The 22,310-nt window shown below is 33.3% G+C and overlaps 1 protein-coding gene across 1 annotated transcript; it reads left to right on the top strand.

Annotated features, from left to right (window-relative positions):
* Window positions 1-12,833: 12,833 nt before the first annotated feature.
* Window positions 12,834-15,431, top strand: LOC132719125 (NXPE family member 1-like). Its single transcript, XM_060702868.1, has 3 exons — window positions 12,834-12,847; window positions 12,939-13,117; window positions 14,518-15,431. Exons 1-3 carry the CDS (start codon window positions 12,834-12,836, stop codon window positions 15,183-15,185), a joined length of 861 nt encoding a protein of 286 aa, XP_060558851.1. The 3' UTR covers window positions 15,186-15,431.
* The last annotated feature ends 6,879 nt before the right edge of the window (window positions 15,432-22,310 follow it).

The following is a 22,310-nucleotide window of genomic DNA, read 5'->3' on the forward strand; positions in this document are numbered from 1 at the left end:
AAATGCGTCGTGTCAATTGATTTATCGTATTGCTAATCACTGGTTGAAAAATAATTGAACGTATGGAACGCCATAGCTGCCTTATATACACACTTCTAAAGTGGTGATGTCCTTTGGATAACTGGTGCTGTTTTTTGGTGATGTCGTTTTCATATATGGTGATGTTGTTTTGACAGATGGTGATGCCTTTTTGGTAAATGATGATGTCGTTTGGATAGATGTTTGGATGTGTGGTGATGTCGTTTTCATATATAGTGATGTCGTTTTCATTTATTATATACCTATAAATGAAAATTGAAAAATATTGATGAAAGAAAACGCGTATTTTCATTCTCCGTGTTTTCACTGTAAAAATTTATTTTTCTCTGGTGTCATGTCGGACTACTTTTTTCAAAAATCTGCCAGTTCAAAAAATTTAAGGGAAAACCTTTCAAATTGTAAAGTCAAAAAATAGAGAAATAAATATAATAAACAGAAATTTCAATTTTTTTCCATAAATACAGGATTTATTTTCATCATGTGGTAAGAAAATTATCATATTTCACTCGTGGCTACCGTCACTAATGAAACATAATGAAGCATAATTGTCACAGTGAAATAACATATATGTATTTTATGTGTCATAAAATTATTTATATGCAAGACAACATAATTCTTAATATCATTCACTTTACTTTTCCGTAAATCCGCATATATCTTATGCACTGCAGATAGAGGTCCGCGTACCGAAGTTTCGTTACCGACAAATAAACGGTGCATTTATAATTAGCCTACGTCACTTCGCGTACCTCAGTGAACAAAGAAACTCGCATTTGCTTTTCTCTCAGTTCATGTTATACTTATGGCTTAATAAAGCCCAAATATCAATCTCATAACATGGTTGTTTCTTATTTCTCCATACAAGCTTCAATTGAGTTTTTGGTGGTTGTTGCAGTTAATATAAATGTATTTTATGTGTCATAAAATTATTTACATGCAAGACAACATAATTCTTAATATCATTCACTTTACTTTTCCGTAAATCCGCATATATCTTATGCACTGCAGATAGAGGTCCGCATACCGAAGTTTCGTTACCGACAAATAAACGGTGCATTTATAATTAGCCTACGTCACTTCGCGTACCTCAGTGAACAAAGAAACTCGCATTTGCTTTTCCCACCCTCCAACCACAATTTTAAATTTCCATTACAGTCTTGCAAATAAATGGTTTTGTAACTTCATGCTTATTTTTCTTTCTAGTCATATACCGATTGTTAATATTGATTTATCATGATATTTCTATTTCTAGTTGTTATTTGGTGCTGGCGGTTTTTCCCTGCCAGATATTTCGAAAAATTACCTCATTCTTGTTCATGTTATACTTATGGCTTAATAAAGCCCAAATATCAATCTCATAACATGGTTGTTTCTTATTTCTCCATACAAGCTTCAATTGAGTTTTTGGTGGTTGTTGCAGTTAATATAATTACATTTCAAGTCGTGTATCTTATGAGGCTGAACTACACTTAATTGTAAGTAAATGTAGTTTAAAGACATAATGCATTTTTGATATACAGTGCTAAACTTTTCAAATGCAACTTGTTTGTTGAATTTAAAAGATCTAACAACTTGTGAACGCTATGTCTAAAGTATTATTAAGGTTTTAATATATGTTTTTCTATGGCCATCATAACATGGACAAATGATAATAAAATGATATTCATCTTCCAATTCATGCATGTTACAATAAACACAATATAACGTTCATTCCTAGGTATCCTATTATTTTCAAACCTGTCAGTATGAATAAGTAAAGGATGAAAAGACATTCTGATTTTACTAATAGGAAATCTCAAATTGCTTGGCAAAATGTCTAAGTACAGTTCATATGTAAAATTGTGTTTGATATTTGTATACAAGTCTAAAACATTATTGTTTTCCTTATCAATATGCCACGTTTGGAAAAAGTGTCTATAAGCCTCTCTAAATAAGTTTAAATTAATAGATTCTGGGTTATTCCTAATATAATTAAAACCATTTACGTTTAACAATTTCTTAACTTTTGTTACATAGTTTGTTTTACTATAATTAATGCAATCATTTAGACTTAAATTGTAAACTTCCTTAAGATTGGCATTATCTGTTTTAATAATGCAAAACCAGAAATGTGGTATTTTAACATGTCTTTGTATATTCAATGGATATATTACTTGTCGATCCTCCATATACAGCTGCATTAGACGTTCTTATGTTAACAATCAATATTTTTTTTACAAAATTTCAAATGTACCCTTTCTATTCTTTAGATTTGCCATAGCCTAAAATATCAGACGCATAGTTTAATATAGAACCTACAAATGAATCAAACAGTTGACAAAACAATTTGGGCTTCAGTCTATAATCATTACCTTTTTTTAACAACATATTAAGAGTTTTTAATGCTTTGCCAACGAGTTGTTCTTGATAGAGTAACAGAGATACTATGTTGTTAAAAAGGTTAATGAAACTGTAAAATGCTTGGTTTTTAGGCCGACGGAAAATAATTTTACCTATTTATTAAATGCAGCTTAAAAATTTATGCATATTACGTTTTTCTTAATACAAGCTTTATATCTTTCCATATAAAAATATATCTGTTCCCTATTTATATTAGATTTAAAACGGTTAAAATTACAGACAACGTATTGATTAATGTACAAATTAAATGTATCGAGCGATCACACTCGTGGTCAAGCCAAGGCTGATCTAATATAACATCACTACCGTTAAACTTAACATTAATGTCTTTACGAAACAATGGATCAGCTGTAAGATAGAACATAAGGTCAATCGATTCACTACAATTAGGGTCAACATGATTTGTTAAACTATTAAATGTATTAAATTCTGGCAACTTGGAAATATGTCTCGATCTAAAATTATTTCTTAAATCGTCTGCCCACTTATAGTACACAGCATTTACATTCTCAGGTTGACTTTTTTATAACTGTATTACAATATAAGTTAAAAGATAAAGGTGAATGATCACTAAACAAATTAAAATCATGAACCTTAAAAGAGCTTACTTTAGAAAACTGACACTGTTTTGTCCACAGACGATCCTAGCCTCGAAATATAGGTGTAATTACCGATCATGTGATCATGATATAATCGACCGTTCACTGTACGATAGTCCGTGCTTTTATAAATATCGAGCAGACGCATAGATCTACCCATTATCACGTGAGGCCGAACTAGAGATTCGTCTGGAACATTATCATCTCACGTGCAATAAAATCAGTTCTAGTGCCAAAACGGCTATTCCAGTCACCAATTAAATATATTTCACCAACACAATACGATATATCTTGTTGTACTATATCAAACAGATCCATATTATGACTAGTGTATGCTGGTAATTCATCGCATCGCAAATAAAATTCACAAATATAAACATCTGTATCAAAATAGAAAAAGAAACATTTATCTAATTTAAGCCAAAATACTGTATCGTAATGATTCCGCACTATTTCTATACCATTTTTCAAATGAGATTTATAAAATATTGCAACACCGCCGCTAGATCTCCTTGCATTTCGATGCATAAATTTACAAAAAAAGAAATTTAGTAAAATTTCAAAAACACTAAATCAATAATTCTATTTACATTAGTCGGGTATCATACAGAAAAACAATACTATAATTATTAATAATACTGAGAAAGTCAGCATAACTTTTCTTTTCGTTAGACAGTCCATTTACATTCCAGGAAATAACACTAAGTTCATCCATTTCTCTTCCTCCCTGTATGGCCTCCAATCTATAAATAGAGTATCATATACAAGCCGTGCCCTGGATCCCTTGCTTCGTGCCTCCTTTATCTAAGGAATAAATTTCCTCCGCTTTTCGTAAACCACCTTTGGGAACTCTGTTCATGGATGATATACCTAGTGTTTTAAGTGAACTCCCCGGCTTTCTGACTAATTCCAGCTCCTTGAATAAATTTAACTTTGCAACTATGGGTCTTATTTTGCAAGATATCCACTCTCTGTGTACCCTTTCAAACTTAATTTGATGCACTAAATCAGAGGCAATTCGCATTTTTGACATTGTTTCGTGTAAAATACTACTTAAAGCGATTCCTTAAGGCGTTCTTATATAATGTCCAGTCTTAATTTCACTAATATTTATAGGAGAACAGTCACTAGCTTTCCGGTTTCTTTTATCTGAAACACTGTCTCAAGCCATTTACTCCACTGAAAGTAATTTCATTAGCTTCATTCATCCATGCTGGTCGCAAACGCACTATGTTGGTTTTGTCGTGACGCGGCTCATATATACCTTTAAATTGCTACAAATCAGCAAATAACAGTGTCGACACTTTTTCACCATAAATAAGTGATTTTGAATTTTTGATCAGTACTTGGCGAATTTGATGTGTCATAGCAAGCAGGGATAAGACGCTTTGATCTAATGTCATCCCCTACCGCTTACCCCCCTCCCCTCCCTCCAGGCCCAGTTACTGCAATAGTATTTCTTAAGCAACATTGCCTCCTTTTAGCGATTCAGTCGTGGGAATTTCAATGTTGACGTGAATCAGATCTTGTCAAATTTCAAGTTACAGGCTGTTTCGGTGTTCATACAAAACAAAAAACTTAACACTGCTTATATGGAAGGCGTCATTGCATACATATTTCTATACTCTATTGATTGAGACCAAGTTTTTGAAAACATATAGACATTTAGCTGAGTTATGGCATTGAATGCAAACTTGGGTAGAATCAAAGCACTGGAAGGGCGAAGGAGTTGCTACCCTTGTATAACTAATGCTAGAGGTAAACTGAAAATTGTGTAATAGTGTCATATTTTTGTTGTTATGAATACTAATTGTTAAAATTGACTTTAAATGATATTTTGGGGTTATAACAGGGACTGGAGGGAGGGGGGAGGAGGGTAGCCGTAGGGGATTATCCGATCCCTGTGTCTTAGCATTAATATTCTTCAATATATTCATTGATAACAAATAAAATGCAAAACATAAACGCTGCGCATCGATAGTGGGCAATTTAAATATTCAGTGCTTGGTTCATATTTATATATACGTAAAAGAATACTGTATTCACATTTTCTGTACGGAAAATTCCGACGAGAGGCGAAATGCGGAAAAAAATCCGTTGATATCTCGCCCCTTAACGGTTCACAATCGCTAGACATTGTTTAAATTTTAAACTATACAAGGTCATATAGTCAAACATAGTCAACAAAGCGTGAGAGATCGAATTTGATTAAGCATAAACACTGAATGATGGAAGTAAGATATAAAGCCACAGTAATCACGCCATGCGTGCGATAAATCATTAAAAACACACTTTAACAAAATCCATCGTGTAATTTTCGGTGTACAAAAGAAAGGAAGTAATGAATAAAAATAATCGATTTTGAACGACTTCTACAAAAAAGGTAACACAAAAAGAACTAAATCGTAAATAGTTTGTATAGAGCATGAAGAAAGGTAGATAATACATATAATATATGACGGTAAATTTTTTATATTCGAAAACAGTACGATAAATGACAAATGCAAATTTAATAGTAATCAGTCAATGAAAGAATGAGTCACTATGCAAGTTTGAATGAACTATTGCAAAATGGAATCAAACAAATTGCAAGTTTAGGTACCATAAAGCAAGATGAAATCAAGAACAATGCAAGTTTAAATATCATAAAGCAAGATGGAATAAAGCACACTGCAAGTTTTAATATCATAAAGCAAGATGGAGCAACACACACTGCAAGTTTGAATATCATAAAGCAAGATGGAATCAAGCATAATACAAGTTTAAATATCAAAAAGCAAAATGGAATCAAGCACACTGCAGGTTTCTTTATCAAACAGTAAAATGGAATCAAGCATAATGCAAGCTTAGATATAATAAAGCAAGATGGAATCAAGCATAATGCAAGTTTAAATATCATTAAAAAAATGGAATCAAGCACACTGCAAATTTAAATATCATAAAGCAAGATGGAATAAAGCACACTGCAAGTTTAGATATCATAAAGCAAGATGGAATCAAGAACACTGCAAGTTTAGAAATCATAAAGCAAGATGGAATCAAGCACAATGCAAGTTTAAATATCATTAAGCAAGATGGAATCAATCACACTGCAAGTTTAAACATCATAAAGCAAGATGGAATCAAGCATAATGCAAGTTCCAATGTCATCAAGCAAGATAAATTAAATGCATTTATTCTGTTCCATATATCAAAATTGATTGGTCCTTTATTGACGACATCCAGGCACTTTTAGCAAATAGATGAAAATCTCTTTTCTACTGAAGCATTATACAATGAATAAGACTCCAATTCAATGCAAATAAATCAATAAAATATGTCAATTATTCAAAATAGGCAGAAACAAAACACCTTAAATGACATTTTTATTACGGGAACAGGAAAATGAATGTCCCGGAAAAACAGTATCATATTCATGTCAAAATTACATGTATCATAATTATTGTTACTGAAAAAACCGAGACTTTGAGCAGAATTAGTTATTTGAAATTCAATGTTACTGTTCTGCAGTTAAATAATTATGTAGTTGAAATGGCAAAGGGAAAAGAAAACAAAACAAAACTCAATCTTTTACCTTTATACATAATTTCGATTCGTGTTCATTATCCACTACATAATTATATATAATTTAGCAAATCTTACAGGTATTATTATCATAATGTATTTAATGCGTGTCTGTTTTGATTGGATTTTACGTCTCACCGACACAATATAAGTCCCAGCTTTACTGGTGGAGTAAGACCTCAGTTGCTCTTTCGTGCATTATTATAGGCACGAACGAACACCTGAGTAAAACCTCCGACGTTCCGTAAGCTAGCTGGATAGCTTCCTCACTTGAAAAAACTCAAAGTCCTTGTCAGGATTCGAACCCGCGGTGGTGGTTCAAAATCAACGACCTTAACCACTCGGCCACGGACGCTACTTATGTATATGTAACTAAACAGTTACCCGAGAGCAAGATATTCCCGTCTGTACCGACAGCCGGTGTTTGATTCTTTTTCTTGCATATTACATGTCAATTATTTTCGGAACAGAAATTAAGAAAACTGATATTCTAATTACGCACTTTTTTCTTATAGTAGCGTATGAACTTACAACTTCATTCATAACGGTAAAATGACGTCATCCTAAGAACGCAATTCATTCATAAAAGGCGCGCGGCAATGACGTCATTTAAAGCACGCGACTTGTCTTACATGGGGGGTGTAAGACAGAGTTTTCTAGCACCGGTGTAAACGGTAGATAATCCTGTCTGAGATGCAAGAATATAAGAATCTTACACCGGCTGCCGGTACAGACCGGAATATCTAGCTCGAGGGTAACTGTTTACGGCGGTAACGAGGCTCTGCCGAGTTTCCGCTAAACAGTTACCCGAGAGCTAGATATTCCCGTCTGTACCAACAGCCGGTGTTTGATTCTTTTTCTTGCATATTACATGTCAATTATTTTCGGAACAGAAATTATGAAAACTGATATTCTCATTACGCACTTTTTTCTTATAGTAGCGTATGAACATACAACTTCATTCATAACGGAAAAATGACGTCATCCTAAGAACGCGATTCATTCATAAAAGGCGCGCGTCAATGACGTCATTTAAAGCACGCGACTTGTCTTACATGGGGGTGTAAGACAGAGTTTTCTAGCACCGGTGTAAACGGTAGATAATCCTGTCTGAGATGCAAGAATATAAGAATCTTACACCGGCTGCCGGTACAGACCGGAATATCTAGCTCGAGGGTAACTGTTTACGGCGGTAACGAGGCTCTGCCGAGTTTCCGCTAAACAGTTACCCGAGAGCTAGATATTCCCGTCTGTACCAACAGCCGGTGTATGATTCTTTTTCTTGCATATTACATGTCAATTATTTTTGGAAAAGAAATTATAAAAACTGATACTCTCATTACGCACTTTTTTCTTATAGTAGCGTATGAACTTACAACTTCATTCATAACGGAAAAATGACGTCATCCTAAGAACGCGATTCATTCATTAAAGGCTCGCGTCAATGACGTCATTTAAAACACGCGACTTGTCTTACATGGGGGGTGTAAGACAGAGTTTTCTAGCACCGGTGTTAACGGTTGATAATCCTGTCTGACATGCAAGAATAATGTTTATGTTTTCCATTGTTTTTTGTTTTTTGTTTTTACCTTAATCAACATCTGTTTTACTTTCAGAAATGTGCTGAAATACTTGACCGGTATAGTTATATTAGCCACTCTGCTGATGGTTTATATGTTCACATACAGCTTCCATATTCGACTATTTCCGGCAGCAGCGGTAACATGGGAACCAGAATTAAGGTAAATTCGTGAAAAATTTACTTAAAATCATAATTTATGTATGCCATGATGAAATTATTTAACGCCGCTTCACCTTAAAGCAAAGACACTTAATAATTAGAGACCTGTTTCTTTGTTCTAATATCTTAAGCGAGCGTTTTTGGTTGATAAAATACTAAAGCATTTATTTAGATTTGTTAGTGCCTATATTATAGAAGGGAAGTGAGAGCATGTCAGTGTATTAGTGGGATTGATAGACAAGAGCAAATTTAATTATGCCCTACCCCCTTAAATGGACCCCCACAAAAAAACAAAGGAAAAAAAAACAAGAAAAAAAAACTACAACGCTAAAGTTTATTTTGGTGGCACATTATATAATGTAGCGTCTACAAACATTTGTTCATTGTCTCCATAATATAATTATTCTGAAGTTGTTCTTGTTTGTAGTTTAAAGCGTTTATCATATGACGTGAGTGACCCACGTGATGCAAGATTTGATAACATTATACTGGAGGAAGAAGCTCTCAAACTCAAACCATGCACGGATGAAAATCTGTCGGCATCGGTGAAGCATTCGTCTCTGTCTTTTATAGGTGAGTACTATTTCGAATAAAACATCAATTTACGATTTTTGTTTGCAAAAAGTAAAACCATCCAAGCTATTTCATCATTGTTATATATAATTACCTTATTTTATTTATTTACTTAAATAATTATTATGAAAGTACACTTAAAGACAAATCGTCTTTATGCGTTAAAATTTCAAATAAGAATTAACTGGGAATAAAGTTGAATTGAACGTTTATAAAAATCTTAATTTTACATATATTTAACAATTTTGTAGAATATAAAGACCAACCATACAATATTGGTGATGAAATCATCACTCTTGTTACAATGAAGGATGGATATGGTAAACGAATAATGTTTGGAGGGGATCAATTAAGAGCAACGATAGAGAACAAACAATTGCAAGCATCCGCTCCCTGTGTGGTCACCGACAATATGAATGGTACTCATTCTGTGGCAGGAACGTCTTCAATAGTCGTAGTTCTTGCTTATCCAAGAGAAATAATTGCGACAAATTATCGTATTAGGACTCAGGTAGGTGTCTTATACTAATAATATGATACTTTTGAAGCAGGGGAATGGTAATAGTCTCCACCCGTCCTTCAGTCCCGTATTTTTTGCCCAGTGTGTTAATCATTAAACCCCTGTCACACGAGGGCGGCGTTCTCACGGCGTCCAAAGAAAATTTAGAACGCCGAGGTGAGCGCAGTATGGTAGAAGCATGGCAAAGAATGCCGACCGGCGGCGCGCATTTTGCGCATGCTCAAAACAAAAGCCGTCACTCGGCGTTCTGATAAGAGCGCGCAATAAGAACGCCGTAGCAACTCAGAAGAAACGCAATAGGAGCGCCGTGAAAGCGCATATGAAGCAGTGGACCTCCATGACGCTTATACGGAAATTGTGCGGCGTCTCTACCCAGCTTAACTGTGTGTGGACGGCGCTTTTACGGAGCTTTTCGATTTATGCTAAATGTGACCGCTGCGAGAGCCCTGTATTCATGAGCGCCGTTAAAATGCAGTGGAAGCGCAAAGAACGCAGCAGAAGCGCATTCCGAACGCATTCAATCGCCCATGTAAACGCCGTGGAAGCTCCGTAGCATCGCCATGATTGCCGTGAAGACGCCGTGAAGTCTCCATGTCAACAAAAATATCACATTTTTATTGCGATGTTAAATTTAACAAAGGCGTGCAAACGCAGTTAAAGCGCAATTTAGTGTGACAGGGTCTTAAAGGAGGAGTGCAGTGTTTAAGAATGATATCTGTTTCCTTTGGAAATCTAAAGTGATTACCCTTTTGATTTTTTTTAAATTGTCCGATGCATTAATTACTTAAAACGTATTTAAAATATCAACTTACATGGAGCTAAATATAAGATGGAGAAGAGACTGTGACGTCACACAGTTAAAATCAATATCGACGGAATTGTGTTCCCGCAAGTTATCATATGTTGCGAATTTCTGCGAGATTTATTGCATTCTGGGTAAATTAGCCAAAATACCGCCATATTGAATTCCCGCATAGAACTCTCCTACAAAATTTCGTATGTACAATCTCAATATCTGCTCCAGCGGGATGACACACATACCCGCACAATGATTAAGAGTACACATTACAAGAGAGTCACAATGATATATCCTTTGGGATACAGGTAATTCTAATTGGTTATAAACAATTTATAAATTATGAAGAAAAAACTGAGCATGTTGAGCGATTCTCTGTTGCGTGCGATTCCAGTTCCCGTTTTTAAACAAAGGAACACCAAGATATTAAAATAACTGAACGATGTCAATACGCGAGTTACATATATAAGTCATATGATGTATGACGACCGTTTTCAAATACTAGTATCATTATTTTTGTTTTACTGACGTTTAATCGAAGTCTCCATGTATTACAATAAGTCAGTACGTCATTTAACATTGATTGTAGAGATTGAGGGTCATTAGCAAATAATGCACCGTCATCAGCGAATAATAATAGAAATACTTTTACGTCAGCAATACTTAAAATATCATTTAAGTGACTATAAATATTTTCTACCATATCATGTAGGAAAAAAGACAGAGTATCCTACTAGCTGGGTCTCCTTGTTTTACTCCAATAAAAGATGTTAAGGGACCTGAATTCATAGACTTATATCGGATTACAGATTTTACAACTAAGTACATGAATTTATTTAAAAGCTGTAAAAGTTTAGTGCTTACATTTGCAGTAATCAATTTTTGCCACAATATTACTCGACCTATTCGATCAAACATTGTTTCCCGTTCTAAGAATGCTCGTACAGTTTCTTTTTCTTTGATAATGTCTTCAATATTATAGCATGAAGAATGAATACACAATCATGTGTTGATTTTGATTTTTGAAAACCATATTGGTTATCTATTAATACTGAATTTTTGTCTGTCCATTTAGTAAGTCTAGCTATTAGCACCTTAGAATAAATTTTAGGTAAAATATTATTCAATGTGATTCCACGAAAATTTTTTGCTTCAGTTGTTCCAATATGGTAATTATAATTTACAATATAGTACGGTATCAAAACTACTCTTCATTTATTGTGGTTATAGCCATTTACACCTGAGTATTCATGGAGCAATATGACTTATTTATCAATCCATCATTCAACATCTTATTTTTATCAAAAGGAAGCATATTTAAATCTTTTACAATGAATGACAAATTTTTACATCGTATTAATCCCTTTATTAATTGACCAATTAAATATTGTCTTATTAATCCTATAATCAGTGTACAGTAAACACCTATGCTAATACCCATGACCTATCCTATTATGTTAAAAGAATAGGGGTTGCAATTTTTGCCCGCTAAGCTCAATAGTAAGAAATCTAAAGATTTCTGGTTTGATCATACATAATGCGAAGTATAATTTCTCCTTCACTATTGATTTCGGATATTGAGTGTATTGGTAATGTGCCTCTCTCACCACTGATTAATAAACAATTTGAGATGAATAGTCGTTCGGTTGCGACAAAAACGTAAGTACTGATTAATTTACAAGGAAAGCCGGTGCCGAGGTATGACCAAGGATAATGTGTTAAAATCGACAAGAAATCCAAACAAGGACAGTCTCATTATCATCTTTTATTGTAATGTAAACATAATTAGTATTTTGGTACTTTTTATTATAGATATAAGAATGGAAATTATTTTAACTTCCAGGTTTTAGCTACGAGAAACATTTATGGGTTATTCAAAAGTCGATCATACAAAGAAGACGTGATTTGTCATCCGAACCATACACACTTGATAAAGAACACAAATTATACAGAACTTTGTAATTTGACTTATATGAACTCCGGTATGCCGTTTTATTGTGGAAAACCAAAGGATGAACATTTGCTGTGCGAAGACTGGGAGCAAGTACAGACGCATACACCTTATCCTGAACTTCAATTGAGTGGTTGTGAGGACACGCTATTAAAAAGGTAATTACGACATTTTTAACAATTTGAAATGTTGGTCAATTGGTTATCTATACTAAATTATTGTGCATCACAAAGTGCTGATTGTTGAATGACTTGTTCTTAACTTGTTATTGTATTGGCAATGATAAAAGGTCAGTGCTCTGCTGGGTTTCCTGCCGGTGTTACTATGTTACTTGCTGGATACATTCATTGAATGTCGACCTTCCTTACTGATCTTAGTTCTCATCTACCAAGTTTATACGGGATTTATTACAAATATTTAAATGGTATTTAATTGAAAAGCATTTTTAAAAAAGTGTTAACTCGCAAATTTGGAAAGGTTGATTGCACCCTTTTAGTGCCGTTTGGTTACACACATGTCCGTTCAAAAATTACTAGCCAAGTCTACTTCAGTCAATGATTTCTGTGTAAATGTTAAGTGAAATTTAAAGCAGAATATGTTACAAATAAACAGAAACAATTTACTTAGTACGATTTTATTATCAATATACCATGCTAACAAATATGTGTGTTTCTTGTAGTTATAAACACTCAGTCCTGGCGACATTTAACATTAATTTTGAAATTGCTTATACATGTATTCTGTTTGAATTATAGAGGCCAACGGACACTGGAACAAAGATTAAATGTTTCGGTAGGAAACGGAGACAAAACAAGACTAACTATTGAAAAGCCAATAATACCTTGTTCACAATACAACATCACAAAACTTTGGCAATCGAGAAAGGCAACAGGGTTTTTCTATAAGGGGAAATGGAACTTCAGAAATTGTTTAGGTAAAATTGATAAATATTGATTATATTTTTTAATGATTGAAATGAAAAAACAACTATATTCAATACTGATGAAGTGAAAAATAGAAGTCTTAAACTCAAAGTTTGATTGAGCTTGTTCATGGACTGTATTTTGTTACTATCTATGACAACTAGTGACTTCTATAACAACCATAGAAAAAAGCCCTTGACATGATTGAAAAACAAACATTTCAATACATAAAGGACATAGCATTAAATATATTAGTGATAACAATAAAGTATCATATATTTTAAAATACACATAAAGGGTAATATCTGTATCATTTATTACTGCAATATGCTAAACAAGGATTGATCTGGCAATATAACGATTTTTGCTATTCACTTTTCAGTCAGAAGTCATTTTTTGCGGTGTATCTAGACAATATCTACATAGATCAAAATTCAAATTTTTTAAACATTTTAACTGTTATATACTATAAAGGAACAAGACAAAAGGTAGGGTAGAAGAATTATTCGAATTATTTGATTTAATAACACTTTATAAGCGCCTTTTAAAACTTATTAATGACCATTTGAAATGAACCTTTTATTACCAGTATCAGTGTACATTTCTCATTATTGAATTTGGAAACAAGACGTATTCTTCACAGTAAATCAACAATTCTGTCAAAAAAATGAGAATAAAAAAATCGAAGCAACGTGTGTTTAGAATAGTATGAATAAATGAAATAAATAGTTCAGAATAATTCAGATTAACGGAATCTTGTCGGGCCGAGATGCCTTATTGGTATGAATTGTGTTATTGTTAGTAACGACGAATGCTAAATTGATAGAAAATATTAATTTTATATGTGATTGTAAAAGAGTGTTAAATTTTTTAACGCATCCAAATTATTTACAAAGAAAAAATAGGATAGAAAAAACGTATATAAAGGAAATAAGCATGATGCATGTTTTCGAATAGGAGATTAGCATTATGTATGTTTCCGTATAGGAAATTAGCATGTATAGGAATTTAGCAAGATACACGTTTCCGTATAGGAAATAAGCACGATGCATGTTTCCGTATAGGAAATAAGCATGATACATGTTTTCGTATAGGAAATTAGCATGATGCATGTTTCCGTATAGGAAATTAGCATGATGCATGTTCTCTTATAGGGAATTAGCATGATGCATGTTTAAATTAAAATAAGCTTTTACTTATGTGCTAGAGTTTGATAGTTTGAGATGAATGCGATGAACATGATTATGCTTCGTAATTTAGAAATAGCATTTCATTATCGTTGTATTTCATTTTATTGTCGTTCCATATTCACAAAATGTGGAAAAGGAAACATAGATAATTGTAAGACTTGTTCTAAAGTGAATAATACTAAGAAGTATAATGAAATAAATTCGCTTCTTTTAATTAACAGGTTTCCAGCAAACCCACGACGTCAACTGCTTAAAGGACAGTCGTTTATACTTAATGGGTGATTCGACTTTAAGGGCATGGTATGCAAGTATTATCAAACGTTTTAAATGTCTCCCAACAACAGAAAAATGGCAGAATGAAAAATGGCACAAGATGGCGGAGTGTTTAAATAAGAAGCTTAGTTTTAAAGCAGGATGGTACCCACATGCGCAGCCATTTTTTGTTGGCCAAGGTTGGGATGATGTTCGGTACACATTATATTCAACGTCTCGGCGTATAGACAATATACCACTAAATGAACGAGCAATAATTGTTATTCAACTATATTTGCATTTTGTAGCATTTCATCATAGTGTCTTTAAGGAAAGAATGGCAATAATACGTCGAAGTATAGAAAGACTCTTTTTAAAGAATAAAAAAGCTATTGTAATGATTAAAGGTCCACATACATTTACAAATACACCAGCTGGAAGTGTAAGACTTAGTGATTATTTTGGTTTCGTATATAGCAAAATCATTTATGAAGTATTTGACGGTTTACTTGACCGGATTGTTTTGCTAAATAACAAAGACACTACCATAGCGAGGCATGAAAAATGGAATCATCCGCCAGACGATACTGTGAATTATATGATAGATCAGATGCTAGATTATACTTGTACAAATTAAGTTATAGAAATGTTTTAGTCATATGATTATTAATGAAAATAACGTGTCTTTTGTCATGAAAGTTGGTGTTTCTTTCATATATCAAATGCTAAGCTATGTTTGTAACTTCAAGCATCCTGCATTAACTAACAGTTCTTACTTCTACAACGAATGATAAGTTCTTCTAATGAAAGTAACGATTATTTTATGAATTACTTTAGTTGTTTTTATGAAAGATGTAATTTTGTTAATAAATCAAAATAAAAATCAAGATTTTTTTTTTGACAAATTGAATGCGATAAATGGATTCCCTTTAGAACGACCAAAACGGCAAAATTGAAAATATGGCAAGCTCGATTTGATTGAGCCAGCTCGGTTTGATTGTTTGATTTAGCCTGTCCATGAAATTGACTGCAAGTTACCTACAATGCCATCTTGCACCAGTTTCATCAGAATACAACATTAAAACATGAAAATGGTAAAATTTTGAAATTAAAATCACCACAGACGTTTTTATATTTTTGAAATAATTGAACCTTCAACGCGTTTGACATATCCATGCCATTACATGAAAAGCGGCATATGATCCCAAGTAAAAGAATGCGCGTGCTGTAAACGAAAAACAAGTGAGGTTTCATGCAAGCGTAAAATGGCTACAAATGAATTGGTTAAAAGGAAAGGAATACGTCAAGATATAAGCCAAATGTTACATAAAGAAAGTTGCGATGATGTGATAATCATGTTATGTCATAAAAGTAGCCAAATATGATAGTAACTAATCTTGAGTTCCGTCCAAATACAAAATTACCATAATTAACATAAAAAATACCATGCCCCTAAATCATCGGCTGATTGTGGTGTAGTTATGTCTTTAATATCTGATAATGTTGGCTTTTTGTTGTTTTTTTTTGTTGTTGTTGTTGTTGTTGTTGTTGTTGTTTTTGCCACGCGAGTCCATTCTTCCGGCGTCCTTTTGCGGAAATCGTATGAAAAATTCCATATCTGGTCTGTCAGTGTATCTCGAGTCACTTCTACATGTACCATAAGCACAGTGTTTAGATGTCCCTTTCCTTTTAACACTAAATTCGATTTTCAACTTGTTTTCCTCTTATACTTGTATATAAAAAAATCTTAAAATAAATTGCGTGTAAACAAATGTATGTTATCGCTTGTCTAAAGTCAGCGGTGATTGGGTAAAATCTATTTAGCTTTAAGGCGAAGCGTTCTCAATCAAAGCTTAATTCTGTAACGTTGCAGCACTTGGTTTCGTCTAATTTCTTCGCTGTGTATCTTTTTAAATTTTCCGTGTAAATTCGAAAATACGTCTGTGCGGGTAATAGCGAGGGAAAATAAGTAAAGTAATTAAAAATTACAACGATCTGGAATATACTCTAACCATATATGGTTGCAGTTTTGCAGAAACAGTTCCCCTTGAAATAGATGGACAACGTGTGTGGCGCCGTTATATGTCGCAACGCCGCTAAATGTCGCACTTGCCGCTAAATGTCGCACCATTGACGCTAAATGTCGCAACCGCCGCTAAATGTCGCAAAACCATTTGACGTTAAATGTCGCAATGTTAACGTTAAATGTCGCACGAATTTCCCTTACCGTTAAATGTCGCAACACTACCGTTAAATGTCGCAAGATGTAATTTTATGTTGAACTCAAGTTTTATTGTTGTATCATATTAATTAAATCTGCCTACTCAATTTGAAAGCGAGTGAATTTATTATATATAGAACTGCGCTACAATTTAGGCGGCGATAATTGGCGTCCGCGCTGAAGCGCGGCGCCCCTTTATGGAATGAAATCAGATTTTGTGAAAGGGCGACAGCAACTTCTCGAGCCTTTAAGTCGGTCATAATAAAAGCCGATCATTCCGAACGGTATGAAGGTGCTTGATTATTAATTAATCAGTGGTACAATGAATAGCGAACTTGCAAAAAATTTCAAATGAAATAACCTTTTCCGTCAATAAATCGCGCTCTTCGGTTTTTTTTTATTTACACAGTGGGTTATTATGGAATGTTATTGTTGTACATTTATCCGAAAGCTGTAAATAGAATGATGAGTTGATGACCTAAATATTCCGAAAATCTATTTATAGAGGGATGTGCTCCTATCGGTAATTCCCGGTCTCTCCCGGTCTATTTTGACCGGGATTTACTAGTGACCGTTTATTGTCCGGTCTCTCCCGGTTTTGGAGTAGATGTTTGATATAGTTACAGAACAAAACAAATATTTTACAGATAAATAAGCTTTTTTTCCAAAATGAATGTTTGTCAGTTAATTTGGTTACAATAATTCATGAACACAGATCAACTCTCAAATTTATTGATTTTTATTATACATAAACATACAATTCGAAAAAAAACAAAAACAACAAGAGCAACAACAATACATGTTTCATTTTATCTATATGAGATAAAAACAATAAATATGTACAATAATTGAGAAAAGGGTACATTTTTATGGTAATAATACGACACTATCAACTTTGAAACATTTTATTTAATTTGTTATTCGTTGTTAGTAAAGATGCCGAGGAATTATTCAAAGTTACAAATTAGATTTTATGAATTATTCATTTGGTTGATAATTAAAAAATGATAAAGAAAAAAACAAATGTACATGGTTTAAGAATATAAGAATAAACAATATTATATATTGAAAGATTAACCATTATTTACTGACTTTTTCCAGTTAATTTTTGACTTATAATCGTCGGTCAATATGACAATTGAATTCTTAAAATTTATTTTACAACTTAAATTAAAAAAAGTAAGTAAACATAAAAAAGCGCATAAAACACAAAAAAGAAAAGAAAACAATATTCATAAAATCTGTAATTTTTTATCAAAATTAATATATATTACATTTATTGTATAATAAACAATTATGCTTAACATGATCAACATGGTAATATAACCAGTGTCATATTTTTACTAAGTGTGAATAGATACTTTAAGAGGGGGTCTTCGCTAATAGCGATAACATAATAAGGGACAATTACACAAGTGTGGTGTTGATCATGCGTTACACATATGGATTGTAAATGATTGTTTACATGTATATCCGTTGCTCGCCCATATGGTCTCTTTCCAGTGGCGAGGGTAAACAAACGCAAACACACAAAATCCGTTGCTATTAATAACCACGGTCATAAAGAAATAACAAGTAATATTCTAATCTCTAGCATGCCAATCAAAGTTCATAATGAACAATGTCTTTCGTCCACTCATTCATAAGTGATATACAATTCTGCTAAAAACCATTGAAAAGATTATAAGAATATCTCGTCATCATATGTCTACTAGTTCATCTTCACTTGCTGCATTTCTTGCTTGGACGCCCTTTGATGCTTTGCATCAATGCTTTTCTTGTACTCATCTTGTAAATAAATGTATATTGTTTTGCGTTCGATTTTTAGCTGATCTTATGCAAGTACATATTGATAATTATACAATTGTCTACTATTTGTATGAAACTGCAAAATTGGCATTGTTCTGTAAATAGTTTAGTACAATTGTGTCTGTAAAAAGGCAGAAGAGACAGGCTGCCTGAGGTGGCAGTCTGATGGCCTAGTTGACTGAGGAGGCAAATTGTCTCGCTGTCGGAAGAGGAAGCCTTAATTGCTGACGACCTGGACCTTAAGAGTTTGCCTAACGCCCTGTAAGCCTAACGTTGGTAGCCTAGTATCCTGAGGAGGCCGCCTAACAGCCTATCGATGTCAGCTTTGCATGAAGTTGGCAATCTAACAGCTTAGAGTCGGCAGCCTAGTAGCTTAAAGTTAGTGACTTATATTATAAATATGTAAACAATTTAAAATACAGTAAAATCACTATGAAAGGTCATGCAAAAGCACATGCACATGCATGATTATGGAAAAAACGCCTTTACCTTTAGGGCACGTAACTTTGTAGTCTAATAGCCTAAAGCTGGCAGTCTGGGAGCCTGGCAGTCTAAAATTGGTGTCATGTTTTAAAAAAATGGAACGATCAAAATAATAAAACGGCAAGTTGGATTTTTCCCAAAATCTACTAATACAAAGGGCTTCATAATTTACAAATTTATTAATCAATAGAATAAACTTGATCATGGCAAGTAACATAATTATTGCATAAATTTTAATCAAGTTATTGCCATTTTCAGCAGTTTGAGAATGAATATCGTTAACCTAAACCGGCAAGTTGGATTTACTTAAGTACTGTCTATATACTTTAAATATGGCTTCATTATTTCCACACTTATTTAGAAAAAGTTCATGATATTGCCATCCATTTTCCCAAGTTATATTCCTTTTTTTTTCACTTTGAAAATAGGACCTTGTATGGTTAACCTATTCCGTAAGTTGCATTTATCTTAAAAATTTATTTAATGATATCTTCCATATCTGGTAGATGGATACCATTAATGGTCGTGTATTTTTTATGGAGAAAGGGGTCTCTAGTGTAAAGGTCACTTGTGCGAATTTTTTATAACATTTTTGCTCATTAAGCCTTTATTGTTAAGATTATGTATTTCATGTTTAGTACAAACATGCCAAGGGAGGTCCTCTTCCTTTGGGTTTAGTTGGGGGTAAAGGCCAAAGTCACCAATGCCAAAAATAATTTTTAACATTTTTACAGGTGTTTTAACATTATTCTTTTGAAAGATTTCTTTATATTTGGTAGGAACATGGAATTGAGGTATTCTCCTTTGGATGGAGTTATGGTTCAGTTGGGTCAATGTCACCAGTTCTAAAATAGATTTCTACACTTTTACAGCCTTTATTTATTGACAAATGTATTTCATATTTGGAAGGTAGATAACTTGCTTGGTATTCTTTCTTTATATTGAGGAAGGGATCAATGGGCCATGGTCACAGATGTTAAATAGATTTTAATTTTGCAGGATGAAGTTCACACAAACAGTTTATGCTTCTATCAAATTTGCTAGTCGTATGCGTGTTTTATTTCCATTTTAACGCCAGAAAGGCAGTGGTCATTCATATTATTGTTGCAATAAATTAAAAAGATGTTTTCTTTACACATCTGTTCCATTTTTTTTTTTTTTTTTGAAAATAAAAGTCTTAAAATTATCTTTAAATAGATACACTATTGTGCGTATGTTTGTATTTATGGTCATTTGAACTTCACTATGACGTACTCGACATGCGCATTTTAGGACGAACATAAAAGTGGTTACAGATATCTCACCAATATCGTCGTTTCATATGTACGAGTATAATTCATGTCTTGTGTTTTTCGAAAAATGTCAGATTTAATTTCATTGAAATATTTATAATGAAGCGTTACAGATTAAGATTTTCATTACAGCAAAGCAATGATATAAAAAGCCTAAATTCTCTAGCCAAAACGGCTAGCTGTCTTCAGCCAAACAGCAAGGCCAATATGAGCTTAATCAATTATTTGTATTCTTATTACATATGATAGTTACTGGGAATATTTCATAGTATAAAGCGACTTGGCGAGTACAATATCACTTGCCACAATGTCAAAGCGTAAATAGTGTTTGACAAATCGTAAAATGTACTAAATCTTGTGTACTTATTTTAACTTTGACATCTGCTAACTGTGTGTGAATTTGCGTTTATTTATACTCGCCACCGGTTGCCCATATGGGCGAGTCCTCCAGAAAAGTACAAGTCATTTTAGATTTTGGAGGATAGTGCAATTACAGATATAGAAAGATGCCCCGATTCCAGAAGCTTCCCCTTCTTTAACGTGCCAAGTTGTTTTAGCACCCATACACGGGACCTCGATTTAAAGTATCATCCGAAAGACTGATCAGTAATTTTAGTTGACCAGCCCGGGAATGGAACCAACAAGGTCGAGGTTACAAGTCTCGCGCTCTATGCGGGCTGGCTGCTTACAAAAATTCCAGTGCATATAATCGTAAAATTCAATCATATCTAGCACCCGACTGCATGATCAAGGAGTACTGCATGATATTTTTTTTTGATTTTCGTATTGACCGTGCATTTCATACTATGTTTTTCACGTATTTGCCGTTTCTGTTAAAATATAAAAAATGCCTTGATATTCAATCAATATTTCACGTTTGAAGTGAATATTTGTGATGTTATTATTATTATTATTATTTTTTTTTTTTTGAAAATATAAAAAGGGAGATATTTTAGAAAAATTACCTTTCATGGTCATCTGTCCTTTAGAAATGCATAAGTTCTTTCATATGAAATAAGTATTTAAAGTTTAAAGTGAATATGTTTGAAATTAGCCGTAACCAAAAGGTTACTCCGAGCGAAAACATCTTAGAGAAATAAGGGGAATAACTTTGCAAAATAATTAGGATTATCTGCCTTTTGATATTGCATCATATGATCATAGTGAACAACTAAACCACGTTTAAAGTAAATTCGGTAGTTTCTGAGAAAATAAATGAAATTACTTAAACCAAATTATGAGAGTGACAATACCATAATACCTTTAATATGTCGTCAATCAGGGTTGCAAATGAAAATATTAAACAAAAGAAAAATACCTATCTATTAAGAATTTAGTATCAGTTATCCTTTCTAGCCTAAAGATTACATCATATAGTAGCTCAAAACCTCGATATTTATGTTCATTAAAGAAACCAAGTAAGACAAAGATAATTTTTGTGTAATGGCAATTACAATTAAAATAACTATGAGAATGTTAAAAAGTAATATAATTCTACTTGAAACATGATTTTAACATGAATTTACATCTTGCGACATTTAACGGTAGTGTTGCGACATTTAACGGTAAGGGAAATTCGTGCGACATTTAACGTTAACATTGCGACATTTAACGGCAAATGATTTTGCGACATTTAGCGGCGGTTGCGACATTTAGCGTCAATGGTGCGACATTTAGCGGCAAGTGCGACATTTAGCGGCGTTGCGACATATAACGGCGCCACAACGTGTTTTAAGCTAAATTCGATACGTCAACATTTTCTGTGCTTTTAAGACTGGTTCCTTTTTATGAAGTCTGAAACAGCTACCTCTTTATAAGAAATCAAAGAGATAAGCAACCATTATTTGTTTACGAAGATAAGAAAATATTATTCGTCGAATGGACAAAAATGTAAATAAGCAATGTTTTGCAATTTTTTTTGATGCCCTTAAAGGGTAACCCCGTTTATTTTGAACAT

Source organism: Ruditapes philippinarum, unplaced genomic scaffold, assembly GCF_026571515.1.
Source record: "Ruditapes philippinarum isolate M1 unplaced genomic scaffold, ASM2657151v2 ctg1182_1_1_1_1, whole genome shotgun sequence".
Classification (NCBI taxonomy): domain Eukaryota; kingdom Metazoa; phylum Mollusca; class Bivalvia; order Venerida; family Veneridae; genus Ruditapes; species Ruditapes philippinarum.

What these genes read in the sequence shown, in the direction of transcription:
- LOC132719125 (XM_060702868.1), top strand. An exon ending in GAACTTCAGAAATTGTTTAG is followed by an intron (nt 13,118 to 14,517) that starts GTAAAATTGATA and finishes TTTAATTAACAG; the next exon opens with GTTTCCAGCAAACCCACGAC.